This window comes from Venturia canescens, chromosome 1 (assembly GCF_019457755.1).
Source record: "Venturia canescens isolate UGA chromosome 1, ASM1945775v1, whole genome shotgun sequence".
In the NCBI taxonomy this organism is placed as follows: Eukaryota; Metazoa; Arthropoda; class Insecta; order Hymenoptera; family Ichneumonidae; genus Venturia; species Venturia canescens.
In genome coordinates this window covers 12,195,799-12,219,784 of record NC_057421.1, presented here as the reverse complement: position 1 = coordinate 12,219,784, position 23,986 = coordinate 12,195,799, and the positions used below count along the sequence as shown (strand labels likewise).

At 42.6% G+C, this 23,986-nt stretch overlaps 1 protein-coding gene and 1 long non-coding RNA gene across 9 annotated transcripts; one reads left to right on the top strand and one right to left on the bottom strand.

The window, feature by feature from the left end:
• Positions 1-1,040: 1,040 nt before the first annotated feature.
• Positions 1,041-23,432, top strand: LOC122419405 (uncharacterized). Of its 8 annotated transcripts, none has more exons than XM_043433938.1 (13): positions 1,041-1,225; positions 9,367-9,557; positions 11,317-11,413; positions 11,501-11,634; positions 11,866-13,329; positions 13,416-13,626; positions 14,219-14,326; positions 14,402-14,502; positions 14,579-14,645; positions 14,743-15,104; positions 15,212-15,344; positions 15,432-15,812; positions 15,927-23,432. In XM_043433938.1, exons 2-13 carry the CDS (start codon positions 9,460-9,462, stop codon positions 16,107-16,109), a joined length of 3,339 nt encoding a protein of 1,112 aa, XP_043289873.1. In that variant the 5' UTR covers positions 1,041-1,225; positions 9,367-9,459; the 3' UTR covers positions 16,110-23,432. The 8 variants fall into 8 exon arrangements, with proteins under 8 accessions (XP_043289873.1, XP_043289874.1, XP_043289872.1 ...); XM_043433939.1 differs by having other exon boundaries at positions 14,576-14,645; XM_043433937.1 differs by having other exon boundaries at positions 14,576-14,645; positions 14,722-15,104.
• Positions 13,383-14,661, bottom strand: LOC122419408 (uncharacterized). The gene is made up of 4 exons (XR_006262893.1): positions 14,533-14,661; positions 14,155-14,378; positions 13,908-14,026; positions 13,383-13,775 (listed from the first exon to the last, which is right to left on the bottom strand). It is a non-coding gene; the product is annotated as an uncharacterized lncRNA (long non-coding RNA).
• Positions 23,433-23,986: the final 554 nt, after the last annotated feature.

The window sequence follows — 23,986 nt, the reverse complement described above, 5'->3', positions numbered from 1 at the left end:
GTCGAAATTCGTGAAAATAAGGAAGTTGAGGCATTAGAATGAAAATGAAGTCATCGCTTTTAAACCGATTGCATCTTATAAAGTGAAATGTAAAAAAAAATCAGTTCAATTTTCAGACAGTTTAGGAACGTCGTTGCTGAGAAAAATCAATAACAATTTGGGCCACATACACATGGAACCTTATGGAACTCAAGACAAATTCAGTGATATCTCTGTTAAAAATGATGCTAAAAATATGAAATTTTTTGGGCAACATGAGCAAGGCTTGCTGAGTAATGCCAATTTTTTCAGATTTATTTGGAGATTCGCTGAGATTATATTAATAATAATCTGTTCCCCCGTGCAGTTTTTTGAGGCTAGGATCGTCACCGTTCGTGTTTTCGACTGAGTTTTCACCAGTTTTTCATCTTTTTTTCCCCGACTCTTCTTCAAAGTGTATGCAACATTGTCAAACTGTAAACCGGCCTAACTTTTAAGGGCACAGGTCATAACTTTTAGGTAAAAAAAAGACTGTACGGCCTCAACTTTCTAGCTAGAAAAATATCCTCGAAAAACCCAGAAATATCGTTTCAACAAATTGGTTTTTTCTCTTTATTTTTGCAACAATAATTCATCTTAAAAGTGGCAAAAACAATTTTGAATATTCTGCAGTACAAATTGAAAGTGAACCGAACGCAGTCCCTTCGACTGTCCACTGGTTGCGGGTTAAGATAACGAAAATAAAAATAAAGTTTTGCTTATAGCGCGTGTATAACGGAGGGTTAAAGAGTCGTTAAAGAGAGCGGCGGCGGGGGTTGAAGGGAATAGATGTTGGGGGCGTACTCTGTAGGTAGAGCGGTGAAGAGGGCGCCACGAGATGGAAGCATGCGCGCGATCAGTGGTGATTCCCGGCTCGTGGCAACTCGGTCACTCGTTGTCAGATCAGAGCAGTCTCATTCAGTCTCGGTGGAGGGACGCGAGAGTATCGTGACTCGATTAAATTCGACGTGTCGGGGGTGCGGGTACGGGGCCGGGGGGGAGGGGGGGTCGCGCGGCCGCGGGCGCGAGCCCGAAACTCGTAAAGCTCGTGCTAAAGTCGAGCTTGAGTGGGAGAATGATGAAGATACGTGGCAAAAGTGGAAGGAAAAAGTTACGGACACCATCGTTATAAATATAATAAGTAGGGGTTGTGACAACGAGTGTACGGTTAACGCCGGGCGGAAGAAGCAAGAAAATAGACGACACGGTGAGGCCCATAAATATAAGGAGAAAAAAATCAGACTCTTCACCCTGTCCAGTTGAGAAAACTGGACGTTTCAGGAATAAGGGAAAAACGAATGAACGTCAACAAACGACAATGATGTTCAGAATATTTGCAACGTATAAACACCTCCCCGATGAATATTCTTAGCGAGAAACTCTCTTCCGTAAACAACGAATGCTCACGAGCATTGAAAGCCCTCGAAAAAATCAACTGACAATGAAATAAACGAAAGCATGAAATCTTCGGTTAAAACGAACCTCGGTAGTTGTAGGACTGCTCAAATTTAGCACGATAGAAAATAAAGTATAAATAAATATGTGATGACAGTTACCGGATTAATCGGGAAGGTTGACTCGAAGAAACAAAAAATTCGTGGAATCATTCTTGCCAAAAATATGTCTCACAAAAATTGTCCCCGGATAAAAGCTTCACAAATATCGATAAAAATCAGTAGAAATTAATGTTTCACCGCCCAAATTCCTTCGCGTCGAAGAATCGTGGAGTCTGCATTTAGTAATATGAAATATCGAAACAATATTGACGAACGTAACTGAAAAAAACAGTTGTTCATGCCCCGGGAGGACTGAGAGGGGAACGTTGCTTCAAAATAGCACGTAAATCAGTGGGCTCTTCGCTTTAATCTCAATCCAGCATTGATTTCGCGTTAAATGTTTACTGCGATTATTTAACGTCCTTGTTATTGTTGCAGTTATATTCTCTGCTGCCAATGTTGCGGGTTAAATACCGTAAAGAGCTTGACATTATCGTTCTGGTGCTGCCGTTAGTAGTTTTAACGTTAGCCTCATAAAAGCCACGCGGGCCAACGAAATTGGTCCATCCGTCGTCTCCCTCGTCTGCAGCGTCTTTGCTGTACGGTTTAGTAACTATGCCAGGAAAGTTTGCGCATTGCCAAAAATGAGGTCGAAAATGGACATCAGCGTGGGTGATACGATACACTGGCTCGCGATGATCGCGACCATAATAAAAGTACGGAACGAGCTGAACGGAAAGAGGGGGAAGGGGAAGGGAGAGAGATATGATCAGCATCCCGGGAAATTTGTGACTGCGCTGTGTGCTCGATCTCCAACAATGAAGGGGTGTTTCGGGTGGGTGGGGGGTTGGAATGCATGCTCGGATGGATTTGTGTGATGTTGAAGTTTTCATTGTTGGTATGCAGCTAAATTTCTTTTTGCTTTTTCGGTGTAGCCGGAGCTTTTTTTCTTCTCTCCCGCGGAGATTTAGGCCACGGAAAGACGCTGAAAATCTTTTTCCTTTCTTCCGTCAGTATCGTCAATTCTTTTGTGCACATTCAGCCCGTGAGGGTGCCTTTGAATGCTGCTTTTGTTTATTTGGTTTTTCTTCGATATTAGCCGATTGCTCTCGCTGGCACAGCTCACGCGGAACATCGTCACGGGTCTTGCAAGCTTTTGTCGTAAAACTTGAGCCACGTATCGGGACTCGAAAGCTCGCTGCAAGTCCGTCGCACTATCTTCGATTCTGCTCGAAACTCAACGTTGGAAATTTCGCCAGCTTTTTTCTCATGCTTCCTTTTCAACACGTCCAGAGATTCAATCCGTCAAAGCAATCAGATGCGATTTTTTTGCAGACAGCTTACTGGAGAGCAAAACGAAGTTATCTCGTCGCTCATCGACCTCCCTCATTTTGACACCTTCCAAGAGATTCTCGCCTTTTTATCCTCCCTCGACACGACTCGCCGATCTCCCATCGCATTCGAGTGGGGAAAAAACATATGCGAAGCCGCAGTTCTCGAAGGACGTAATCGCACGAAAATCGGACCTGAATTTTGTCTCGAGTATCTTGGTGTGTGTGTGTGTGTGCACCACTTGTACTTGGCCCGGTGTGCGCCTGGCGGTAAACCTGGCGATCGATACTCGTGTGTGCCGAGACATGATATACACGAAATTGCGCGTGAAACGAGAGTGAAAGCTCCGCAATTCTAAAACCACCTAAAACGTAATATGTCATCGTAAAAGGGATGCGACAAAAAGGGATCCAATTGTGTGTGTGTGTATGTGTGTGTGTCTGTGTGCGTGTGTGTGTGTGTGGCTTTCGTACGGGAACGTGAAAAGAGCCTCATCCTGCTGCTGCCGGTCCCTGAAAGAACAACCTGCTGGAAGCACAATTTATCTGATTGCATCGAATGGAAACGTGAAGAAACACAACCCACTTTGCCAATGATTTTCACGAGTATTGGGCTTTAAAAAAGTCATGCGATAAAAGCACGACAACGGACAATATGGGAAAGGCACTCGGGTGCCGAACATTCCTTTTATGCTTTTTTTTATATTGTTTTTTTTTCATGGTTATTTTTATCGAATGGGATCGACGTGCACGGTTGCACTCTCTTGCGAGTAGTCAAGCTACCTCGGGCGGGGTCAATACTGAGAAGGGTGACCGCTCGAGTTTAACTCGTCAATTTTCTGTGTAGATTGACGTTTTGGTACTGAAATTTCGGTCGTTCGGTGAATTAAGGGGAGGATAACTAATGACCTGAAAGTATGGGAGAATTTTAAGCATATTTTTGGGAAAGTAGCAGCAGGAGGAGATCTTTCAAGCTTCCAAACTTAAGGAAACGTATTTTTTGATGGGATAAACAACGTAAAATGATCGCCGTATTGCGCACTGACTTGCCGTTAAGTTGGTCGAGGACTCCTGAATTTGGGAGGGCTCTCGTGCAAAAATTATTCAAGCAATATCGTATAATCTGGTACATACGTGAAGAAATAATGAAATGTTGTATAAAATTGGATAAAAAGAGAAACTTTTTCATAGCAAAAAACGCCAAAACGTTACGTTGAAAATACTGTCTATTTTCAGGGCTTGCAGCACTTGCAATTTTTCATTTTTCTCGACTCAAGTCAATTCGAATAGAAATTATTATTGTTGAGAATTTAAAAGAATCGGCCGGATTTGTTTCGAATGGAAACTGCGGTGCTTGGAACGCCCACGAATTCGGAAGTCCCCGACCAACTTTACGTGAAGTAAAAACGATACGGTTTTATATCATTTTTTTAATGAAAAAATACGTTTTGTTAGATCGAAATTTATTGCCAAAATTTGGAATGTTTTTACTTTTTCCTTCTTCCCCAAAATATTTCACATTTCTCATCATTAGAAATCGTGCCGATACGCACGGAAGTCACTGCTGCACGTTGTGAAAGTGCACATTTTTGAAAGTCTTCGAAAACGCTCGTTCTCGAGTTAGGAAAACTCGCGCTGGTTATTGACTTAGCCTCGAGCCGCTTCGGTGGCTCTCGATAAATGGGGAGCACAATTTTGCAAACGACAATCTCATTATATAGTTCGCAGCTCATTTGAATTGTCCGCAAACGTCATTTCTGTTGTCACTCGAATAGTTTTTTTATTCTTACATTGTGAAACTTTTATCATCGCCCGATTAGCTATTTCGGTCCTCCTCAATGTTTTTTTTCAACGTTTTTATTTATTCAACCATTTGGTAACTGAAATCGTACGTGCCCGCATAGTTAGAGACTGTTGTACGCTACTCGGCGACAACCCGATGGCACAGATTTGCGTTGAATGCCACTTAATGAAAAACCATTGTAGAGTAAGAGACAATAAATGCGAGATGGCGCATTGTCTCGTGGACGTTTTTCCATTAGCCCATTCTCATTCTCATGGTAACTTTGTGTGATTTTTGTCCTGGTCTGGCACGAACATCGTAATTGTTTAAATAATTATATTTTCACGTTCAACGATACGAAATTTTGACAGACCGCGTGGCAAGTGAAACTTTTTTCATCTGCCCTTCGAAGCCCGAACGTCGCATCGACGAAAACATTTTCAACGGAAAAACATTTTTTCTCATTCAATGAATTCTTCGTTCCGAAATTCGCACACTGAAAACTGTTTCGCTCAAGAAAGTTTTTGCCTTCGTTTACGACGATCTTTGAAAAAATTAGAAAATTCGTGCAAAGAAATTCCGACGGAAAATCTACTTCGTTCTCATGTTTGCCCACGATTTGCGATCAGCTGTTGCGCCTCCCGACCCCAAATGTCGTGCATCAAGAATCTATAAGACGAGTGCCCCCATTGACGCCGACGTAAAAACGAGTTCCACACACACACACAGACACACACACGACCATAAATATTTCACGTCAAAATGTACGACGAAGGCTCGAGATGGCTCGATTAATTCCAACCTTTCTTGGCTTTGAGCGTTTGTGGACATAGATAAAAATACATTTTTATGGAAATAAGTGTTCAAGTGGACACGCCGAAAGTAAATATTGCCTCCGAAATAGTTCGTAACATTATGTAAACTCCGATACGAATCAGGACCTCAATGGCACAATTTGCCACTAATAAGACAACAATTCCACAAAAAAATGTACATTATTTTCTGTCCGATACTAATAAAAAGTTAAATAAAATTAAAAATTCGACACTCGTCGATTCATTTTTCAAGAGGAATTAGGGAAGGGTGGGGCACGACGGCTCCTTAAATTGCAGGCTTTTAAGGGGGCTGTCGTGCCCCCTTCCCCCTCCGCCGCGTTTTTAAAATAATAGTAAAACGAAAAATGTAAATCTCATCAGTAAATGTGCTTAAATTCAGTCCAATGTAATTGGAATTTCATAAATGTAACCGAATAACGAAACTTCGAGAGTCCACCGCTGAAAAAAGAATGCCGAAATTCCTCGCGGCCAGAAGAGGATTTTAGGACAATTTTTCTCACAATTCAACAGCCCTCGGACGTCGGGTAATAGAATTTTTTTGAGGATAAAATGAAATTAAAAAAGGTAGCAGGAAAAATGGCGCGGGACGGGAAGGGAAGGTTGAGTAGTCTGGCACTTGCACGTATACAGAAGAGGGAAGCAAAGAGAGCGAGCAGAATGTACAAAGCCTGGGTGCTTTCGTTGCTGCATTAACATAGGAGCATGTACTCGGCAGCTGCATTAGTGATACGTAATCGAATTTGTCAAGGGAGTGCAAGGTATGGGTTCGGACGAGACGAACCCGGAGCTGTGTTCCGGCAGGTAGAGCTTCACTCGCACGAACTCTATCGATATAAGCGTACAAAGTTAATTATAGTTAGATCCATAAAAGCTCGAGCAGATTTAGTTGCCATTTTCGTAGATGAATCTCGCGTTCGAACACTGCGGACAACATTCGATACGGAGATGGACGTTTTGGGGGGTGGAAAATCGTTGTGGGCTGTCTCGTGAGAGCTCCGGGTCTCTTGAAAGGGAGAGTGTTATCCAACGAAAACCAAGCACGAGAGATTATTACAATAATTCTATGAAAATTATAAAAATAAGCGATTTTATAAATAATTTAAAATCACAGTAATTATAAAAATGTTCCAACAGGGGAAGTAATTATCGACGAAAAACCACCAAGAATTTTGTTCGTGAAACGAAAAATTTGATTTTTACAGTCTCGTGAAACATTTTTTCTGTCGATTCGACTTCAAACGGCGACAGCTCGAAAACAGTTGCTCCGAGCTGATTGTTCGCGAGGACTTTTTTTGTAGGAAAACCAATTTTCTATAAGAACATGTTCTTGTCGTTTTCGTGCGATTTTTTCCTCAAGAGTCTCGATAGTTTCCTGGGTTATTTTTATGGAAAATCTTCAAACGCGATGCGCCGTTCGAAATAATTTTTTGGTGAGCTCTGCTTTTGGGATTATTTTTTAAACTTTCTCGGCTCCATGCAAAGGAAAAAGCCTAGTGTTTATCTACAGAATGATACGCTGTGGAGACATTGAGCAGAATGTGCCTGTCGGTCCGACGAGACTTCCGGGATCTCCGCGGAGCGGAAGGAGGCTGGCCCACAGTTAAAAGCACAGCTGGCAGATTGCGAGCCGTCAGTCCCCGCTCGGTCCTCCCGCTCCTTTCGGGTGCTTACGGCTGTTTCTACTTTGTGAAAATTCCATAAAAGGTACACCGCGACGAAAAATGTTCGAGAAATGTTTTCTCTCCGGAATATCGAGTTGCAGCGATACCCGAAGGGAGGCCCGGGTTTTTCGGGCTTCGGAGTACGCTCCGTGGAAGATCGGTTGGCGCACGTATCCTCGGAAATAGTTTACGAGGTGCGAGCTCCGTTACGAGCCATCGGAGAGCCTTCGGGAGAGGAGGAGCGATCTAAACTTACACATTTATGGAGAACATTAAGGAAATCGCATGGCACGTGGCCGTGCGCAAACATCTTGAGATTGTTCGCCTAGCACGTATCGTTTTACAGCGATAAACGTTATTCAGGATCCCATGGGATGATGATGCGTCGCGAAGAAGCGAGGAGTTATCTCCTCACCAGTTGTGCTACATGCTCTCGTGCGGGGAGCAGCCGAATCGTAGCTCAAGATATACGCGGATGGATACGCACGCGGATCGATGCTACCGGTGAAATGCCCGCAGCCTCAGGCGGCCTCGCTTTTCCATCGCGATTTCAAGTCGCGTATAAATTATCAAGGAAGACTATGCCGCTCGTAACGCGAGCCAATCCCCTCTTCGCTTCCATCTGTCGCGTTTCTCCCATCAATTTATTATTTCTTTCGCAGTCCTCATTTCCTTGGTATTCGTGGTATACTGTTATTGTCCAATAAGCAGCATGACAGCACTCCGAACGGTGCACATATCGACGCTGTTTGCACGACGTTTATATAGCAGCAACATCGTGCCAGCTTGGATCGATGGAGAAACGGAAGTGGGAGTGAACGCTCTTTAGGTTTACGCCCTTCTTAAACTCCCAACACTTTTCTTCCTGCCACCTTTCGTTTCTACCTTCTTCCTTCAAAGGGCTTCGAAACATGCCATTCGTTTATCTCGAATGCTACTGTGGGATCTAATACTTTGTCAAAACGATGAACTCGTGAAAAAAGCACTTAGGAATAAAAACTCCTTCGGGACGGCACGCTTCCTCCATACCCCGGGCTATCTGTCGCCCGGAGCACTATTTCGCCCTCGAATCCTTTCCAAATCGAAAAAAAAATAACCAGACAACCAGGAATCAAATTTTACTGAGAATACCAACGACAGTAAGTGCGCCAACTTTTTACCATCCTTGAGAATCCTCCCCGGATGGTTACTTGGCAAATTTTTCATTGCACATAGCCTTGACCCGATGAGTTGAGAGCCCTCGAGAGTTGGTCGACCAGCAGTGCTGACCTATTTGTTTATACGATCTACAACATTCATGAGGGCTCCCTTCTTCGCGCTTTTCACTTGACATTTCCACGTATTTCATGCTAATTCCACTATTCATCGCTCTCACCGTTTTATACTCACGCTCTTAATTACGGCCCGTTCGACTTGCGCACACGATTATTTCAATAATAAACAATGCGCATATAAAAACGTTGATTGTCAAACGTTCGAGCGAATATTATGATGTTAAACGTTAAAAAAATGGGATAAAATTCAAAACAAACTAACGCGACCGACCTCGTTTTCCGAATCTCGGAGGATAAAAAGACACAAAAACTCACGGAGAAAAGCCAATACGACGAAAAATCATTCATTGACGCTACAGTGAAGTATTGAGCGCTGAATAAAATGACGAATTTTTAACCGGTTGCCTGGTATTGGATCATATATGTACAATAAAAAAGTCGGGCCCATTCTGGTTTTGTATCATATGTGTACATATTGAAATAACTTTTTCAATTTTCAACTGATTTGGACAAAAATTGGTATACAGTGGTTTTTTGGGTCGCTGAGTCGATTTTTGAACTTAATTTTAACCTCACTACCCTTGGAAATGGGGAAAATTGAAAGTTAAGGATGAAATTTTTCGTTTTTTCAATGGATTTTCATGCTATACGACATGAAAATTTTTAGTTTTTTAGCACACTGGACTCTCATCGAAATCAAACAAAATTCGCTACCCCCAAAAATGTGAAAAATAAGGGTTCAGGGTGAAATTTGTTAATTTTTCACTGCGAAAATTTCATGCTTTATCACATGAAAATGGTATCAGCAACCTCGAAAACGCTCAGAAATAAATTATCGTGATTTTCGGTAACATATTGGCTCGTTCCAGTTTTGGCACAAAAACTGGAAAAAAGCTCACCAGTCAACCGGTTAATCGAATTGAGTTTTGAGGGATCTGAAATAATTGACGGATTTTTTTGCTCAAAGTGATACAGGTAACAGGTGTGCGAAGGCTTGAGGTAATCATCGGGCAAACTACGTCCCGATAACACGTGAGCTGAAAAGCAGAGGCTAACTGGAATGGGTCTGAAACCACAGTACGGAGGCTGGGCGGTCGTCGCTCTCGTAATAGCATTGGTCATTGTCGTTGCAGGAGCAATTTTCACGCTCTGTCGAAGGTCTGCACATACGCAAGTCTCACTATCTCTCTTTATTAAGCCTTAATTTACTACTCGGTCGATGTGACTCGAAATAGTTTGTCAGGAGTAAATCAAGGTTTCGGCGACAACGAATCTTCACCAAGGATTTTCAACTTTGCTTAAAACTTGCCTTACGATTAAGGGCAGATTACGAGCAGTGTAAACGTAGGAATTTTAGGTGTTTTTTGTTTTTTTTATAACTTAAAATTGGTACAAACTCAGAAGTACTGGAAAATTTTTTTTTTCATTTTTTTCATGCTATCTTTTGTACAATGGTGTGTTGAAAATGGCACCCCTTGAATGGGCGTTGACAGCAAATCTCACAAACGCAACATCTCAGGACATGAACCAAAAAGATTCTTAAAATATGTGCCATTGGCTATCGCAGCACTCTGGGAATTTTCAAAAGATTGTTTAGCAAAAAAATGGCGACCATTCGAAAAAAAAAATCACAATTTTTGTGAATTTCTCGGTAGAAAGTTGTCGAAAAACGGCTATGTCAAGCTGAAAACATACGTTTCCCCGAAAAAATTCAATTTGAATCAAGTCGATGGAATAAAAACTCAGTTTTTCTGTCAACACCGATCTAAGAAGTACCATTTTCAACACATAATTGCACAAAAATGTACCATTCAAAAAATAAAAAATAAAACTTTTCCTCCTACTTCTGAGTATATGGAAAACGTGTACAAGGTTTTTAGTAAATTCATCCAACCAATTTTTATTCATAAAATAAACGAAAAATTGAAATTTGCAAATTGCTTCCTCAAGATGCACCATGCTCAAAGCTTACTCTATGAGGTGCTATATTTTTCATTTTGGCTTCCTCGTAGAGGAAGCTTTAAGCATTGTTCTAAAAGCTTGAGAAAGCAATTCGTTACTTTTATTTTTTTTTTTTAATAAAATTTTAACCTATTTATCGACTTTTAACTTTTTCAAATTAATTTCCAAAAATTAAAGCGGATTTTTCGAAAAACTCATATTTTCGTAAAATTCCAAGGATCATAGAATTTTAACCGCTCAACCGATATTTCCCAAATTCCATACCAACTTTACTGTTATGATAATCTATTTATAAAAAAAAAAAACAAATTAGTAATAAATCTTAAAATTTCCGGAAGTTAGAGCATCGACACCCTTTTTTAAAAATTTCAAAACGTCGTAGGATTCGTATTTTTTTTTCAAATTCCGACAAAATTATCAGAGAACGAAGAGCTTGTTCAGATTAACATCTGTGCAAAATGGTAGCCCTGCATCTCAGATCGTTTTCGAGTTATAAGCGTTTGAATTTTCCAGTGCCATGACATACACACGCACACACACACACACACACACACATCCGGAAATTTTTTCTAGATATGTTTGGATGTTTTTGGACATTTTGAGCACATTGACATTGAAAACTGGAGAAAAAAATTTTTCCATGGCTACCTCCATGAGGAAGCAAAAATTAGCAAAAATTCCAAGGTTTAGACTGTTCAAAGCCCTCAAAAACTGTACTTGTAAAATTCTCTTTAAAGAGGGTTTCAGAAATTGGCCAATCGACGAGTCCCATGGTCGTGCTCAAAGTCTATAAAAGAATGAATAACTAAAGAGACGATTTGATAGCCTTGGTCGAGCCGGCCTTGATTAAGTGACTTTAGCAGAGACTGAAGTTTGTAGCAAAGTTGTAAAGCGGAGAGTCAAGCGAATAATCGTAAGATAACGCGGTGTCGGGTCGGCGTTGTTGATTGGACAGGCGGTTCGAGTGGCAATGGGGGAGAAGAAACATCTGGAGCATCTGCCAAGAGTGGCGTCAGAGATTGTCCTGGTTGTGGGCACCGAGGGAAGAGAAGGTCAGCACAGAGCATAACGCAGCGAGCAACTTTGAATAAAGCGTGTGCATATATTTAATCGATTTCTCGAACCGTTGTCCTCGTCAGGTTGGCCTAGTTAAAGCGCAGCATCCGACGGCTCAAACCGTGCCGGGACTCTATCGACAGCCGGGGAATACTTCGCAGAATCTCCTTCATAGCGAGAGCGACCTCAGGCTGGACGCGCAGGGAGCTTTCACGAGGTTGGTCAAGAATTTATCCTCCCTCGCTCCGCATTCCATTTCCAATGCTCTCAAGTCCGTGCCGCGCCTTTCGTGCACAGGCTGCCGCGTGCGAGAGCTTAAGAATACCACAAACTGCGCTCCTTTCGCTCCGGTATTAATCGCGATGAAAAATTTCAAGCGGATCGTATATTATCAGACCAGTATAAAACGAAGGAATCCCGCGAGAACTCAAGCGTTTTTCATTTCAAGATTCGAAGCGGTGGACCGAGACCTCCATCCCCCACTGGGAAGCGCCAACGCGATTCCGCCGCAGCCCTTGAGACCAGCCCCCCAGCCGAGGGCAACAGGGCGCCCGAGACCTTCCCCGCTCCAAGCGCCAACAGCGGCCTCCGAGTACATGAGAATGATGCACGAGAGCGGTCCAGGACCGCTGACGCCTCCGCCGGTGCCACCGGTGCCGCGTCTTCCTGGGCCCGTGGCTCTCCGAGCCCCCCCAACCGGCGGCTCGGTTTTCCTCTTTCAGCAGCCTGACGAAGACCCATCGATCTACGGCAACAACAACCCCTACAAGCTGTCCAACGTGTCGAGCCAATCGAGCGAGAGCCTGCGTTTTGATTCGAGAACACCGCGTTCCGTAGTACCGGAAAGCATCCAGTCCTCTGGTCACGCGATGAGCAAGTCCCTCGGTAAATCGAGGTCCCGGCTCCCTGGAATGAACTTCGACTCGAGGTACGAGAATCGGAATTGCGAGGATGAGGCCAATGAGGCTGACGACGACGACGACGGCGAGGACGATGGAGAGGGGGATCACGAGCGGCGGGAAGCTCAGCGACGCGACAACCCAACTGCGAGGGACGTCTACGGGAGCGCGAGGTCGAACAGAAGCGAAATCGGAAGTTACAGGCAGTTCGACGTGGCACCCAAAGACGTACCCGTCGGCGTTAGATACGCTTTGTCGTCGAACGGCCAAGTCTTCGTCCAAGAAAAATCGTCGTTGAAACCACTAGGAGTGAATAACAACGCGGATCGAGATTCCCCGCCTCTTGACTCAAGCTGCGACGCCGTAAACGAAATAAACAATTTGCATCAACACGCGACAAAGAACGGCCGCGTCGACGGCATCGATCTCCACAACTCGAGCGCCCATCGCACCATCATGGAATCTATTTACGGCCCTCAGGCAATGCTCGCGAAGCTTCATCTCCAAAATTCGGACAACTGGCCAATCGACTCGCGTTCGAGAAGCTCCGACGAGTCACCCCAGAGTATCGAGATGACGCCTTATCTCCAAAAGTCCAGCAGTTTCGACAAGGACGAGCAACATCCGCGCTCCGAGTCCCGCGACATCTTGGCCAAAGTTCAACAGAGAGTCTCGCAGTACATCGAGAGCCTGCCCGACCTTGCGGACGTTTATGACACCGCGAGCACCGAGTCGTCCTCGGTCGGAGTTCCAAGCTCGAGGCAAGACGAACAAGAGACGATTTACCGCAGACTCGATGATCTCCACCACGATTACCACAAGGATGTAACGAGTATCGATCGCGGGACAAACCAATTGACGTCCGACAGCCCCCCACCTCCGCCACCAGCCCCACCCGATGTCGCTCGCGATCTCATCGGACATAACAGCGCCCCGACTACCGGAGAGAGAATATTCAGTGCCCTTAGATCCGTCACGTCCCAGAGTTACATCGACGCTTCGGAATTTTATAAGTACGCGTTCTCGTGACCTCGGTTCATAAGACGAAATGAGCTCACTTCCGGCGAACAGTAAAAACCATTTTTTCAATCTCTCGCAGCTCCGTACGCTCCTCGGCGCAGCAGCAAGTGCCTCGCTTCTCCTTCCCGACAATAACGAGATCCACGAGGTCCTTAATAGAACCGAAAACCACCACGGAACAGGATGATCCGCCTGATGAAGTTGCAACTTTCCATTCGGACGCAACGAGACGCGGCTCCGATCTCTACAGTCCAGAACTCAACCTCGAAGCTCACCGTACTGCTCAAGAGGTTCGATGAACACTCATTTTTTTTTCAAACCCATTTTATCAACCATCGAGAGACGCGCCAGCGTCTTGGTGCTGTCCATTGACTAGGGACGTGTCCTCGAAAAATTGGACGATTTTTCTTCACTTCCAAACTTTAAATCGTTACTGCCACTGAAAGAAAGTTCGACTTATGGGAAAAATGAAACTTTCGAAATGTCGCGTGGTCGCGAAAGAACTTGCGACCATGCGAATTGACAGTGTCACGAATTCATTTTGAATAATTTTCTTCCACGAAGTGTTTACCTCTCGATCTCTTCGCATGCAAGCACGTTTCTCCATCCCCGATAAATTCCAATTGAAAACGTCGAGTTTGTAGAGTAAGCTCGCGTGGAGGTACATTGCACGTGCGCATTTTCGTTACCCTGAAAAAATATAGCATTCAGTTTTTTCGATTAACTACAGAACCCGAATTCGAGAATGGAGCAACGAGTTTTCGATAGCTCGCGCTCTCTCCTACGTTTAAAAATGTTCAACGAAAATTTGAATGTACCGAAATAGTCCATCCCCGACTTAAGCATCGTTCGCACTTCACCGTCGACTGCGATTACTTGCAGGTTTACAATAGCCTGCAGGATCCTCCGGCGTCGCCACTGCTCTTAAGAGACCTCAGTCAAGAGCCTTATCCCTACATGTCGGATCCAAGCTTCACGAGAACTTCTGAGGTACGTGAATGGTCTGGTACCGAAATACGTCTCGTGGGAGGAGAATTTCCAGCTACAAAAGCCTGTTTTTTATAGGACATTTTCAACAGCATCGAGCAGAGGAGAAAAAGTATGGAGAGACTGAACGGACTCCACGAAGGGCATTTCGAGATGGAGGGTCCAGATGGTACTACGAGGTAAATATTGAACGAGAGAAAATCTCTTACATCCAGCATCGATGGAACGTCTGACGATAATCTTTTTCCTCAGTAGACGGAGAAGTAGTCAAGACCTGTACGCGGCACTGGAGGAAGTCCAGTTGAAGAGAAGACTGTCTCAGGTGAGATCGATATCCCTAAAATGAGAAAAACCATGTTAGCTCCCATAGAGTTGTGCCGACAAACCGACGCGTGCAGAAGAACATGTTCGTGTTTCAGAACATCGACGAGCCTTTCGGGGTCGCTGGTTGGATGAGCGGACTCGAACAGCTGGGAGTCGATAGCACGGGCCAACCAATTTTGAATCGTCGTGGATCCCAGCAAAGCCTGGAACCAGAGCCTCCGCCTGATGAATCGAACCTCAGGAGAGCTATCAGCTGCGAAAGCGTTTGCTCCGACACGAGTGTGAATCTCGGTGATTTGGAGAACGCGACGATGGTAGGTCACGTCTGCGTTGGTCTTGAGTACGAGCGCTGGGGCGGACGGGGTGCCGATTGCGAGGGAGACTTGGCGGTCAGTGTTCTCGAGGCTCGCGACCTTGTCGCACCCGATGGACGTCCGGCTCAGGACACCCTCGCCAGGTGAACTATGAACTCAAAGATTTGCAAGATTGCGAAAGCTTCATTCGTGACTAATCCTTAAGGACGATGAAGTGAGCTTTTATATTCGTTCCTTGCACCCCCGACAGAGTGTGTCTCCTGCCGGACCGAGAAACTCATGTACAAACGAGGCTTTACCGGAGTTCACCATCGCCGAGTTACCAGGAAAAGTTTTTGTTTCCCCTCGACGGTGGGCCAATTGGAAGGACTCTCCTCGTCCAGGTACAAAAGTTTAATTACGTCGATCGAACGACGTTACTTTTTCGGGACGTTGAGCGACACACGCAAAAATGTATTTTTCTTCATCAGATATTCTCGGTCGAGATAAGCATAGGAGGAGGAGCTTCCCTCCTGGGGGAAGCTAGTTTGAAGCTCGGTCCAGCCGCCAGACCTCCGGCGACAACGTGGCTCCCACTAATCGGTCCTGGCGCTCTCCCTTTCCCATATCACGGAGAACTCATGTTCTCACTGAGTTACCTCCCCACTGCGGAGAGACTAACATTGGTCGTTGTCAAGGCGCGAAATCTTCGAGGCGCGAACCCCAGTGTGCCAGGAGACTTCTTCGTAAAAGTCTACCTTCTACAGCAGGGTAAAAAGATGCACAAGAAGAGGACCACGGCGAAGAAGGGCGAGAAGAGCCCCATATTTAACGAGGCAATAATATTTAGCGTTCCTCCACACGCTCTCCAGGTTCGTAGCCAACCTTCGTATCTGTAAACCAAAAATTCATGAATTCCTCCAAGTTAAACGAGTCCGAACGATTCATTACGACGAATCTAACAAAATCATTTTTGTTAATACCAGACCATCCAACTGAGGCTAACCGTTGCCGAAACGGACCCGACCACCCAGAGCACTTCGAAGGCCTTCTCGGTCGGTCACATAATCGTCGGTTCGACAGCAAATGGAAAGTCTCTCGCTCATTGGAGACACATGCTCGCTGCATTGAGGCGTCCTGTGGCGATGTGGCACCCGTTGAGAAAATGAGTCTCGTTAAAAATACTATCATAATGTATAACGTACATGCAGTTTATCAGTCCTCGCCGCCCACAAAACTACGTGCTCAAAATGACTTTCTTCATATGTTCATTCTACCGAGGAAGATGGAGGGGAAGCAAGAGAGAGAGAGAGAGAGAAACAAAGAGTTATGATAAGGATTGTGACGCGAGCACAAAGAATTTAGAACGCGATTATTCGACACGAGGAAGCAGAGCAAGATCCTCGTTCGAATAATGAAAAAAACTCGCGTTTACATCGTTCCGTATACAGTATTATTGTTTTCACGTGTATATTGATACAGCTTGTTGTGTATCTACTTTGCAGATCGTATGTTCCGATAATCCATTGCGAGTATTCACGGATCCGCTCTCCGTGGCTTCCTCATTCATATTATTTTCCATTTTTTATCAGTTTCCTATTGAGAAGGTTCGTCAGTTAGATCGAATTGAGAACGAGGGCGCGCGTGCTGCTTCGGTGCAATGTGCGGCCGGTAGGCGACGAGACAGCGGCATTCCCCCACGATGGAACGATCTGTCGAGTGATGATGGAGCTTCCGTGAACCACAACCCTTCGGTTGTGGTGTATCTATTTTTCGAAAGCCAATGGTGGCAGACGCTGTGCGAAGCCAGGTTGAAAATGCTGATTTTCAATTCTCCTTTCCTCCTGGAACATACGGTAGTTGGAAATTGAAAAATAATTCAGATCGTTTCGTTGCTTAGATAGAAATTACGAAATATTGTCTTTTATTACTTACACGGGCATCGGTCCGATTGGCGAACCTGCTCAAATGCGCGTGCGTACACGCTCCAAATGACCGTTCTACGTGAGCCTTTGAATGAATTCGTCGTTAAAACATGTGAGCATCGCGTTGCGACTCTCCCTTTCTCGTGAAAATTTTCCTTGTAGAATGCCCCCGATGTGTGGCATCGATTGACACGGATTACGGGAAAATGGAACCTCGAAGAGGCCTGCGGAACAAAAAATAAATGAGAGAGAGAGAGAGGGAGAGAGATATTTGCTAGAATTTAATGTTGTTGTTTCCAATGGAATGTTAACGTTTGTACAGAGTTTATTAGCTAACGCATCCGACCGTGCAAAATGTTTTCTAATTCGTCACGTTGAAGCTCGGATCCATGTAACTTTCGTAATCGAGTGTGCATGCTGTGTGTACATGAGTGTGAGACTGTTGGACGAAAGAGTGAGAATTTCAAAGGTGGGCACCGCTCGATAACTTTGAAAAGCAAATTAACCGCTCCATCGTCATTATTTTTCGAGTGTATTCGACAAAATACATTTTTTCAATCTTCACTTTCACACTTTAGATAGAATTCTTCAAATTCTCTGTATTGACCTGTAGACACCGCACTCACTTTGAGCTCACTCACCACACTGGTGCAAATTTGCACTTGGACTTTTCAAAATTTTTTATTTCATCCATGAATTCATGGAATTAATCTTACAGCGAGACTTTTTAGGGGTAATTCCCTAGTAATCGATTACAATTATTAAAGAAATTGGAAAATAAAGTTTTATTTTAGAAAAGGGCCAAATTGAGAAAGGAATTTTAAAGTTCTAGACACTTGAAGTATCCGTGGATGGAAAATTTGCACCAATGCAGTGTCTACGGGTTAATACCGAAAGAAAAACATTTTTCATTCGTACAAATTAACACGAAATAAATACAAAACTTATTTTAATTTCTGACGGCATGAGACAAAAGATAAAGTGCAATAATCATTATTGTCATTGCCCTCGACTCGATACTCTGGCTTTAACAATTCCAAGTTCACAAACTATTTCACTAATGAGCCATAAGAAGATCACCAAGATGCAAAATGAATTCCGATCGAATTGATAATTTTATATCGTTAAAACTCAAGCGTGTGAATTAATAATTTAATAAATTCCATTTCCGAATATCATAGCCTCTCGAAAACGAATGAAACCGTTAACGTTTACGTTTTCGTTTTTTTTCCAAAGAACCGAGAGATGCCCATGTCTGATGGTGAAAACACACATAGATCAATTCAACAAGTTGGCGACACACCGCTTTTTCTCATCTCCGCATAAGAAAACATCTCTACACTGCTTTTATCCATTCCGCTAAAAATATTACAAGTTGTAACCGATTGTACCATTTTTATGTTTCCCCAATACCAAATTCTAACTCTTTGAACGAAAGAAGAAAAAGTCTCAAGCTAAAATTCATAATTTCGTTGAATTAACAACAACAACAACAACAAAAATAAGGAAAATAAGAAATCGGGGGCTCTATTACTAGAGAATTGAACATTTGTCATGAGGCAAACGAGTCTAGAAACGAAACTGATGAAACGAGCCTTGCCCAGCCCCCCTACCCACACACCTCATAGCCTCTAATTAATCTATATACTATACTATACACTGTAACACTTTTGTACCTCTTCATACACCATTAACTGAAATTAAACCTCTATACATACATATTATATAAACGAAAAGGCAAAAAAAACTACAACAATTTATTACACCGTTATCTATGTACGTACACGTACATGTATGCCTTCAAAATGCATGTGCATATATGAACGTAATAACGAAACAAATTTTACATGCTACTATACAATTTTTTCCATTGACAAATGATAAAAGGGGAGAGCAAAAGAAATCACATCGGTATGAATAATCGAAAGCATTAATCAGGTTTTTTCTATCGCCAACTACTATGGGACTAATATCGCTGAAATACTTTCATTCGAATCTATTTAAAAATATACATAAATATATATATATATACACTCTACTATGAAAATAAGCATTACTATACGATTGGAAATGAATAATTGAAAAAGAGAGAAAAAAGCAAACAAACAAATTATTTGGGACGATTAAGCAGAATATCACTATCGATAGAATGAGATGGAACAGGGAGAATAAATATTCATGCATCTCAATCACGATTCGATGAAAATGAGTGGGTTTGAATAACTGTCTATTGTTGCATATCGAGTCGCACTGGCCGCAGACGATAAAACGAGTAAAATTATTGGCCGAGAGATGTAACAGGGTTCAATGGATGCCAGATTCCCCTGCGGTTCGAACAGATTTCAGGGAAACGTGGGAAAATATAAGTGGGTCGAGATACGTTCGCAGACTCGATGCCCCTGTCCGCGCGAATTTCGTTAACATGCACACGCCGTGGATCCATCTGCTTCTGAACGAGCGCTCTTAAAATTACGCGTTTCTCGTATTATCCTCCGGCGGAGCCACTCCGCAGTGGGCAGGAACCCATCTGCGCGGTACGAAGCACGCGACGCGGCTCAGCCAATGTTGTCAGTCGTCGCAGGACAGCCGCAGCGTCAAATACGCTCTGCGCAAGTGAAACTCGCCGAATATCTGAAAAATATTCAAAGAATCGTGAAAAATTGAGGCGACTGAGGGCACGAGGTTCGTGCGTGCGAGAGAAATAACCGTGAAAGTAGACGCACGGTTTCCTTGAAATTGAACGTTTTTTTTGGGTAGTGGAACAATCGAACGAGCGGTTAAATTTGAAGTGGGAATCGTTCAGAGATTTCGAAGATTATTGGCGAACTCGACAAACTTAGGATCGACCTAATGAAAATGATTTTTAAGGTGGTACGATTTACGACAGCCCTTTTTCAGGAGGTCCCATTCGAGTGAAGCACGTGATTGAGTTGTCACGATTATTGAGAACAAAGGCCCGTGAAAATAGGAAGTGAAGATGCTCGAGGAATTGATATTCTGCGTACATTTACCTTGCTGTTCCAACCATCTTGGAAAAGTTAACGTGAAAGATTGAAATGTAATCAGAATATGCAAGTTTCGAAACAGAATTAGGAAAGAAAAGATCAATAATATAACGTCAACCTTCACGCGGTTAACCTCTCAATCTTACTGTACAGATTTTTTTTCGCTGTTGGCCAGATCAATCCCGGCCACCAGAGTGGTCCGGATACGTGATCGATTGAAATAATTTTTAGATCGAATGACAGATAGAAAAGTAAAGAAAATAAGAAGAGAGCAAAGAGTGATGACAATAATAGAGCGTCGCAGCCCGTTCCACAATTAATAACACTATCTTTATATACCTCTCGTCGTACAAAATCACAATGTTACCCTTTTTCATTCGCTCTCGGCATAACGAGCAAGCAAAATCTGCTGGTTCTGTGAGGTGATGTCATTACGAGGAAAATGGTGTATTAAATCATTTCTCCATAATAATTTTCACCATTTTTATCGAAATTATATTTTCATACAATTTTAAAAATGGCTAAAAGTTTTCCATTTTTTTCGGATCTCCAGAAGATATCGGTTATGAGGAATAGCGTAATGTTTGGTCAGGAATACGAAGAGTGATTGAAAAGTCACGGAAACATTGAATCGCGTCTTCGGTGTGGATTGAAATACTCGTAAAATGAATCGTCATTTCGGATCGCCCAAAAGTTGCAACTTAGTTTTTTGTTTCGAATGACAATCAGCGATTGCAGGGGTTTATTTTCTCACGTATAAATATACGAACTTACAAAACGTATTTACGCATATTTATACAGCAATTGTAATTGCGGAACGGGCGGCAAAATCACGCGTAGCCGTCGCACGAATGCATGTTGATGAACGAGAAAAGAAAAGAAAACAAAAAAACAAAACTTAAGCGCGAGAGAGATACTCTAATACTCAAATTGTTTTATATTTTTGTTACGCCTCTCTGTGATATGATACGGGCACATTCAGCACACACACAAACACACAAACACAATCAGCTCTGTACATTGGACATGACGCGCGTGTAATCGGAAAATCGATGAAAATAAATAATTATATATATATATAAGTATATTGGGAGAATGACAAGTTGGCGATGACGGTGCGCCCATGAGAAGATACGCCTCGTTACATATACGCCTTTCTTCCTACAGTTACATTCGATCATTTTAGAGCCTCATTCGTCGCCGTCACATTACGATACACACTAAGGCTAATTCTGGGTCAAAAAGTCTGGTAATATTTTTTTTTCAACGAACTTTCTCATGAGGAGATTTTTGGTAAATAGTGTACTGCGTGCTAGTCAAATGAGAGCCAAATTTTTGCAATGGCATCGTAAGCGAAGTCTCATCGCTGACTAACGTAGTTTTGGTGGATTCGTATCGTTACATGCGTTTTACTGACAAAAAACCGGTCTAAACATTCTTGGAAAAATATTGATGGAAATACATCGGAAATTTACATTTACCAGTGGAGGGTTTCGCAAGTCCATTTCTATTTATATTTTTTGAGGTTACGGGACATATCGGTTGACAAATTCACCTTCAGCATGGTCAGTTCGTGCGTGTAGTGAAAGACTTGAAAATCTAGCACTCATTTGACAAAAGCATGGAATGTAGTATCAATCTTGGAGTATTCAAGTTCGTGCAATCCTCTTATTTCGTCGGGCATAATTTCGAAATGATCGGAATAAAGGACAAGACCGTAGAGCGTACGAAACACATTTGATCAAAACGAGTCATAATGAAAGTTGAAAAAAGTCTCGATCAGGACCGGGACTTCGAGTGGACAAGTGCACGAGACCCAAATTGAGTTCTAATGGTACCGTTTTTCATTCGTGCCGACTCAGTCCCAAGCGAGATCTTTTTTGCGACTGACCTTTGAAAAAATCCCGGTTCAAACCTAATGAGGGTAAAAAGTAACGTTTCGTACTTAATTTGGGTCTCACCTGTTCACTCAACTCCCAAATTAAACCAAAACTTCAAGCTACCTTAAAAACGCTGGACGTCAACACGACTTTCCGAAGCCACCGACTCGGGTCGTGTAGGAAGTGTCAGCTCTTTGTGCGCTTTGGCGGCTCTATTATCAACTGCACTTCGGCAGCATGTGTGATGGAGAACGCGTATGTTCGAATTATATAAAATAATTTAAAACACTATGTGGAAAACCTGATGAAATAATTACGAGAGTTTTTGACTTCGAATTCAAGTTCCAGTTTAAAACGACGATTCGTGGCGAGTCTCCGAAATGTGTATGAACAAGAGAAAATGTATTCCAGTATAAAAATGTTGATCTTATGATACACTTACCACCACGCAAGTTCATTTTCGCATACGTGTGGATGACAAAATCCGTTCACAGGATCTGTTAATCGACCATCGACAGTATGCTGTCACTGTTACATAGAAATTAAAATCAATTTCGAAATTCGTCATTACTTGTCCGATTCATGAAATTTCGACGGTTTATTGGTAAATGTACTTTTTTCTCGATCGATGCGACCTCGGCAGTTAATTTTTCTGAGGATAAACAAGTAACACAGTATCATAAAAAATCTGAACTTCGGTCAATTTCCAATCGTCGAATGAATGATTAATATTATTTAATCCCGGTATGTTTCCACCCGTTGTTTGTCACTTCCTGCAAGAAACTCACGAAAATATTTGTTCGATCTAGTCGTTTCCCCCACCCCACATCGCAAAATCGGCACGCGACCTCTGGCGGCAAACGTGTACTGCTCGTCCAGAGGTCGCTTTATTCGCAAGAACAAAAAACGCGGGTATTTTGAAATATCAAACACAACCGCCTAAAATTGGTTTTCTACACGACACGCATAAGAGGAAGCGACCAACTTTGAAAATTAATGTTTAAGTTGATTATATGTAATACTGAACTTTCAAGTGTATTCAAGTCTCGAGAATAATCACGGACGAATTGTAACTTGTAACTACAATATAATAACGATCCTCATTGTGCACATTTATTTGATGTAGTTTGTCGTCGTTTATGTAAATTTCTTCCTTTATGTGTTGTTGATTCGTCGTATTGTGAAAACAGCGAATATCCCTCGATTTTTATAACGGAATATTTCTCTAAAGAAGAATGATCGTCTTGGAAATGTCAGATCATATAAAATTGGGTATTTACGTGACCATAGACTTTTCTCACCCTGCGTCATTTTCAACGATTCAACTAGCGCGCTCATCGCCAATCCCAAGAACCACTAGAAACCGAAAAAATCTCGCGTGAGCTCAATCTAATGTTCGTGTATCAGTGTACACACGAGAATGATGCAACGGTTTTTTAACAATGGTCGAATTGTTGCCAAGGTTGCTGTTATCGAGTAATAATGGTTTCAATCCATATAGGCGTATATGCAGGACGAAGGGTTTATAAATTCATTGCAACAGAGGCGAAACAACTAAACATGTACTACATCAACATTGTAAATCAACGTTACGATATTCTATTTACACGAATTCGTTCATTGTATAACACGGAAACGAAAGATATTCGATCAGAAAAAAAATACAAATATATTTAAATCAATGATTGTTGTATGTTGTATTGTTCCCAGAACAGGGTTTTCGACGTTTTCTATGTTATACACCGTTTAGGTTATAGGTTATGTAGGAGCAAAAAAAAACAGACTTACTTCCGAAACGATTGTCCGCCATTGATGTTCTCGAAATTTCGAACTTCGTCATACGTCAACCAGGCGGCTTGATCCACTAGCAGGATTCAGATCAACGTGTGTACTACGAATCCTAGTGCGGTTGATAATTAACAAAATTCACTGGAAGGCTATCAAAGACTGCAAACGTTGAGTCCCAAAGAAATCGGAAGAGAATTTTTTAGCAATTTTTTCGATCCATCGATGACAGAACAATGGAGTGTCGTACGTTCTGGTATTTTCTTCGAAGCCTGACGAGAGAAAATCTCCAAGAATAATTATTTGTATAAAAAGATTTTCAAATTTTTCCCCAAATCATTGAATTCTTCTACGTTTGGGTTACACGTTATTTCTCAGCGTTTACGAGAAGTATTTTACTGAAGTGCAATAACTTTCGTAGTATTTTATCACCGAATCTGTAGAATTCAAT